The sequence below is a fragment of the Limulus polyphemus genome, unplaced genomic scaffold (assembly GCF_000517525.1).
Source record: "Limulus polyphemus unplaced genomic scaffold, Limulus_polyphemus-2.1.2 Scaffold846, whole genome shotgun sequence".
Classification (NCBI taxonomy): Eukaryota; Metazoa; Arthropoda; class Merostomata; order Xiphosura; family Limulidae; genus Limulus; species Limulus polyphemus.
Window position 1 is genome coordinate 400,657 of NW_013666456.1, and position 6,465 is coordinate 407,121.

The 6,465-nt window shown below is 33.0% G+C and overlaps 1 protein-coding gene across 3 annotated transcripts in view; it reads right to left on the minus strand.

Moving 5' to 3' along the window:
- The window catches only part of LOC111086101 (adhesion G protein-coupled receptor L4-like), a 39,342-nt gene extending 38,030 nt beyond the window's left edge, over positions 1–1,312 (minus strand). For all 3 annotated transcript variants that reach the window (XM_022387641.1, XM_022387640.1, XM_022387639.1), the window contains exon 1: positions 1,262–1,312. In XM_022387641.1, the coding sequence (XP_022243349.1) occupies positions 1,262–1,304 (43 nt within the window). In that variant the 5' untranslated portion in view covers positions 1,305–1,312. The remainder of the gene's footprint in view (positions 1–1,261) is intronic.
- Between the last annotated feature and the right edge of the window lie 5,153 nt (positions 1,313–6,465).

Below are 6,465 nucleotides of genomic sequence, written 5' to 3' on the forward strand. Positions count from 1 at the left end.
ATTTTGCCTACCACGGCTGGAGAACGACTTGTTTTAGGTCTCTTTCTGGATCGTCCTCAAGTTATTCCGTGTTTTTGTGTTTTCAATGCTATTAAGAACGAGGAATATCCCCATCCTGGAACTTCTAAGTTCTGTTTCTGAACACACCTTTATGGTCTGAATGTATGAATATTTTGCGTCAACCCTGTATTATGTTGTTTCTTTAATCGACATATTTAAAATGACCTTGTGTAATTTTCTACATTAATATGACTGTTGTTCTCAACTTTCACAGTCCTTTGTTCATTAAAATATTAGGGCCTGAGCCTATTAATTTCTTTCGTAAATAAATAATTCTTAGCTATACTACCTCTAACAAGTAAAGAAGACTATAAGCTCAAAATTACTACTTTAGTTACAACTAGTTTAAGTCAATAACGTCAGAGATATTAGCTAGTAAGATCCATTGTGCCACTCCTCTTTTTACTACAATTAATAAATAGCCAATATAATTACCGAGTGTTTTTAATTTGCTTAAAAATTAATTAAAGGAAAAGAGTGAAATCCTGCTAAATGACATACTATAATACTGCCTAATTAATTTAGTGTTGAGCTTGTGTTTTGGGTTACATATTTCTTTTAATTTTAGGTAGTCCAGAATAGGAGAGGAATAAAGTAATTACTGTTTGGTTTAGCTTTTAAAAAAATAGTTTAATTTAAATTTTAGATGATGTTTTTAGATCTGAAAATTATGGTTACCCGCAACATAATTACAGCTAGGTTTAACAGCAAATTTTAATTTATTTTTATGTTTAAATAGCAATTTTGGTCCAAATGAAAATGAATACAAGCAAAGAGTCTCATTATCTATTATTTTGACTTAAATTCTGTTAATCTTAAACTTCACAAATGGTTTAATTTAATGTTTAGATAGTAATTTACAGGTTTAAAAACAAAGGCCACCAATAAGAAATCGTATTGACTGTTAGTGAGACGAAACTGCTTCAAGTTATGACCATTATATTCTAAGTTGGAGCTTTGAATATTAGTTATTATATCTAAAGTTTAGGGTTACCATTGGCAAGTTCTCGGGATTTTTTTTTCTGTTTACTATTTTTCCCCACATACACAACAGTTAGCAAATTATCACCCACTACAGTAACTTTTTTACTTATAATGTTACATAAGTGTAAATTGACAAAAAATACTGACAAAAGATCATCAAATGTGTGATTTTCTAATACATAAATGTAAAACGTTATCGTAATTTGTCAGAACTTACCGAATTTGAGAAAAACGTAGATCAATATAAAGACTACACCCATTCTGCCTGAAACAGAAGCAAGATATATTTAACGTTTATATAAAATATGCAAGAGATCAATAAGAAATAACCATACGTATGGGTTGACCCTTTTGTAGAATATTAAGATATATCATTCAAACAACGGTTTAATAAGAATATTAAAACTGTACATTTGTATATGTACTATCATACTAAATACCAACAAAGCATTTATAGATGTTGCTACTCTAAACTCTTTGAATACACATAAAATAACTTATAAGCTATTAAACCACGTGCACAGATAACTTAGAATCAAAGTCAGCCTTTAAAATATGCGTAAACACAAGAAATTTTCATTCAGAGACACTAGTTGGGAGTTAATGAAAAAATAAAAACAAAAATTGGTGGATGTGACTTGATTAGTGATCCATCCTCGGAAAAAAACAACAAAAATTGGTGGATGAGACTTAATTAGTGATTCATCTTCAGAAAAAAAAATGGTGGATGTGACTTAATTATTGATCCAGCTTCAGAAAAGGCCCGGCATGGCCAGGTGGTTAGGGCGCTCGACTCGCAGTCTACGGGTCGCGGGTTCGAATCCCCGTCACACCAAACATGCTCGTCCTTTCAGCCGTGGGGGCGTTATAATGTGACGGTCAATCCCACTATTCGTTGGGAAAAGAGTAGCCCAAGAGTTGGCGGTGGGTGGTGATGACTTCCCTCTAGTCTTAGACTGCTAAATTAGGGACGGCTAGCGCAGATAGCCCTCGTGTAGCTTTTCGCGAAATTCAAAATAAAACAAAACAAATCCTCAGAAAAAAACAGAAATTGGTGGATGTGACTGAATAAGTGATCCATCCTCAGAAAAAATAAAAACAAAACTTGGTGGATGTGACTTAATTATCGATCCATCCTCAGAAAAAAAACCTGAAAAAATCATACTTTAAGTTTTATTTTTATTATATATATATAGTGTGTTTTAAAATGTAAGAAAGCAAATAAAAAAACTTTTTTCATTTTATTTTTGCTCTGCCAATGTCACGTGACCTTTAAACGCAGTGCATAGATGTCGTGTTGTACTCGCTTTGAGCAAGCTGCAGCAACTCAAGTATTCGAAGAGAAAATAAAAAAAAAGACGTGTTTCTCCTTTCTTATAGAAGGCAATACATAGTGTATTGCTCTACTAACACATCTGTGTTTTCTTCTTTTTACAGAATTCAAAAGTGATACATGCGATATTTTAGTCATCGACATTCTCCAAGACGTTGAAACTGTTAGCTTGTTTCTCTGCAATACGAATTTACTGACGCGACGTGGACGTAATGTGTTACTTAATTGAAAAACATCGCGAATCGATACAACTTCTGAAATTCTCGTGACTTTTGTTTTCTATGCAATGAATAAACAAAGTATGAAAACTCTAAACATAATATTTAAGAATATTAAGTTAGAATATTACTCTGAACAACAAAAGACTATGAGCTCAACGTGCTGTTAAACAAGAGATGCAGTTTAGATCAGTTTAAGTGGCTCTTGTCGGAGAAAGTTTTTTAATCTCAGTTAACTAATTTTTTTAGAGCAGCTAGCACATTGGAGAAACCTAGTTGATTATTTTAGAGCTACTGGCGCGCACCAAATAATTGATTGGCTATTACAGATCACCTAACTCTTTGTAAGAACGAGTTTCGATTTTGCAGAGCGACTAGAATTTTGTAAAAAATTGAGCTAGTTATTACAGATCATCATATACTTTGAAAGAATATGGCTAGTTAGTTCAGAACACACGAGGCGTTAGAAAAATTGAGCCATTACTCCAGAAAAACTGATGCGTTGGAAGAACTTAGAGCGTTATTTTATAATGACTAACACTCCGAAAACATTGAGTAGTTACTTCAAAGTGAAAAACACTTTGAAACAGTTTGAATGGTTATTTCAAAGCAACTGGTACATTAAAAGAAACTGGTAAGCTATTTCTAAGCAATTGCTACATTAAAACTTGCCTGGTTATTCAAGAGCGACTGAGAAATTGAAAGAATTTGTCTGGATATTTTAAAGAAACCGACAAACTGAAAAAGCTTAGCTGGTTATTCAAAGTGACTGACAAGCTGAAAAGTCTCAACTGGTTACTTCGAAATGGCTCAAAAGGAGCTCATAAATAAGCTTGTAAGCTTACGATGATGTGGAATTTGCTTAGATGTTTAATTTAGTTTAATTATTCCTTTATTTAAAATGACACTTAAAACTAAAGCCTTAATTTAAGATATAATTCTTAATAAAATGGTATAATGTTGAGAGTGCAATTTCTAAGAATTTAAGAATGAAAAAGTCACCTCCCACGCCTGAAGTCACTGAGTAAGGTTATGATTAATAATTGGAAAATGCGGAAAAATAACGATTCTAAGACTTATTAATTTCGGACTTCCAAGTGTCAAATAAACTTTTTAGAGCTCAATCCTGGTTGAGGCCGGATGTGGCCTAGTGTTTATTGCGTGGAGCCACGAATTTAACAGTGTAGGGTTCGAGACATTGTGCGGCTGACTATATTCCATATTTTCATCTGTGAGCGCGTTATATAACTGACACTCAATCCCGATGCTGGTTTCGTAAACCCAAACAAGGTCTATGTAGCGGCTGGTGCTGCTGGTTGGTTTACTTCTCTCTGATCAATAGTTCAAAATTAACGATGGCTTCTATTTAAGGGCCTCTAGCCTGTCGTTTAACCCATTTTTTGCATAATTCCAATTCTTTTCAACTAAACAATACTAAATAATACTTTCAACAATTATACTAAAGCACGAAAACAATGCCACGCGAATAATGATATAAACAATTACGTTTATATAAGTTGGAAATTCATAGCAATGCAGTGATGTCAAAATTATTGGGCGACCTGATTCGAAGAAACTTCCAAAAATAAAGGTAGAAATATGTAGTTTATGTGTCCAGGAGAAATTACAAAAAGAGGAACAATAATGAGGGACGGGTAAAAATATTAAGGTAAATTGCACATAAATTTATATTATTAATTTGGCAAGCGTATAAAGTTTTAATAATCTATATGAGAAAAGAAGTAAAAAAATCAGCAGATTTATGAAATTTTAATCACATTTGTTGAGCCTAATGACATCTCTACATGAGGAATGTGGCGAAAAAACTTCTGTAATTGTAATTCCATCTGTCACAATTATAAATGTATCATAAATAATAATAAAATATTATATTATCATATCAGAAATCAAAGCATAAACTTATTATATCAAGTAACACAGATCGGTAATCACTAAATATTTTCAAGTCAAGTAGAGATAGTTGGGCAACAAATAAATGGGGGATGCAATCTTCAGCTGATCATGGTATGTGTTTTGTTCCCTTATGCTTGCTGGTGTGTTTTTATATTACAACTTACACTATCACAAGATTAAGAAAGAAATCTCAGAAGAAGTTCTAGCTCGGAAATTAAGCGTCCTGAAACGCCATACCAAGCTAAGTTCGACACATTAAACCAAATAATGCAACTTTATATGAAGTTTTTTATTATCAAACTAGTCAGGATCAAAAGAGCTGTCAGTTCTAGAAATTACAGTTCCCAACTAATTATGGCGTGGATGTCCTTTCTTAATGTTTCTTGGTTTATTTCTAAGCACAGAACTACAAATTGAATTATATATGCTACATTGGCTCAACGCGAGTATCAAAATCAAATTTTCTAGTGATATAAGCCCGCAGATTTAGCGCTGAGCCACCAGGGGACCTTACTTAATGTAAGTTAATTATATTTTCATTTACCAATAATAAATCATTACCTATTCGTATTATTGAGAATTCATTTTTGTGTTTTAAGATTTAAAAACTACACGTTTTGTCATTGTGTTAGACAAAAAACAAACAATAGAGCTAATTTGGATTTCATTTAACTTCTTTAAAGCTAGTAAATAATTATGTAGCTGTTCTTTTTTGCGATAGATAATTCATGTAAATTAACTAAGTAAACTAATTTGTCTGTTCTCAAAGTTGATAGAACTAATGGAATAATGTCTTGGTGAGGCATACGTTTGGCAGACTTGACGTGAGGTAGACTTTTTGAATTATATTTGACTTTCCATGAAAGCGGCCTGGCATGGCCAGGTGGCTAGGGCACTCGACTCGCAATCTGTGGGTCGCGAGTTCGAATCACCGTCCCACCAAACATGCTCGCCTTTTCAGCCGTGGGGGCGTTATAATGTGACGGTCAATCCCACTATTCGTTGGTAAAAGAGTAGCCCAAGAGTTGGCGGTGGGTGGTGATGACTAGCTGCCTTCCCTCTAGTCTTACACTACCAAATTAGGGACGGCTAGCGCAGATAGCTCTCGTGCACGAAATTCAAAACAAACCAACCAAACCTTAACATAGGGCGAATATAAAGGTTACTCTATGTAGTTCTTTAACGTAGGGCACGTATAACGGTTATTTTGAATAGTTCCTTAACATAGGGCGAGTATAAAGGTTACTCTATGTAGTTCTTTAACGTAGGGCACGTATAATGGTTATTTTGAATAGTTCCTTAACATAGGGCGAGTATAAAGGTTACTCTATGTAGTTCTTTAACACAGATTAAGTTATTCTGCGTATAACCCTTTATAACAGAGTTGGTACAACGGTTACTCTTGTAGTTTTTGAACACAGGATAAATATTAAAGTTACTCTATTCTCAGGGCAAGTGATTTTAATCATTTAATAATGAAATAATGATTCGCTTTCAAAAAAATATTATGTAAATATCACTCTACAAAATACCTAGGGACTATAAAGATATTCATGAATAATATTCAATCTAACCAAAAAAAAATAGTGAAACATGAACACAAAAAGAAAACTTCAGAAAAACAAATTGAATGTTTTCTCAAAAACTACTTGAATCTTACTTAAATTGCATAGTTTCATTTAATATTATCCTCTTAACTTATCTTTAACTTCCTAAACACGATTTTGAAACTGCATATGTTGTCCAGTTTTCTGTTTCCTTTAAAAAGAAATCTGTGACATTAGTAATTCTTTAACGTAAAAGTATATTGTATATTCAATATAAATAACGTAATTTAATATGAATAACTTGGAGCACTTAAAATTCTGTGAGTCGCTTCAAAGTGACAACTGAGTCAAAATTGAGTTAGCGTAGGTTGAATGACTAATCATGAAGATTTTAGATCAGAAGGCTAAC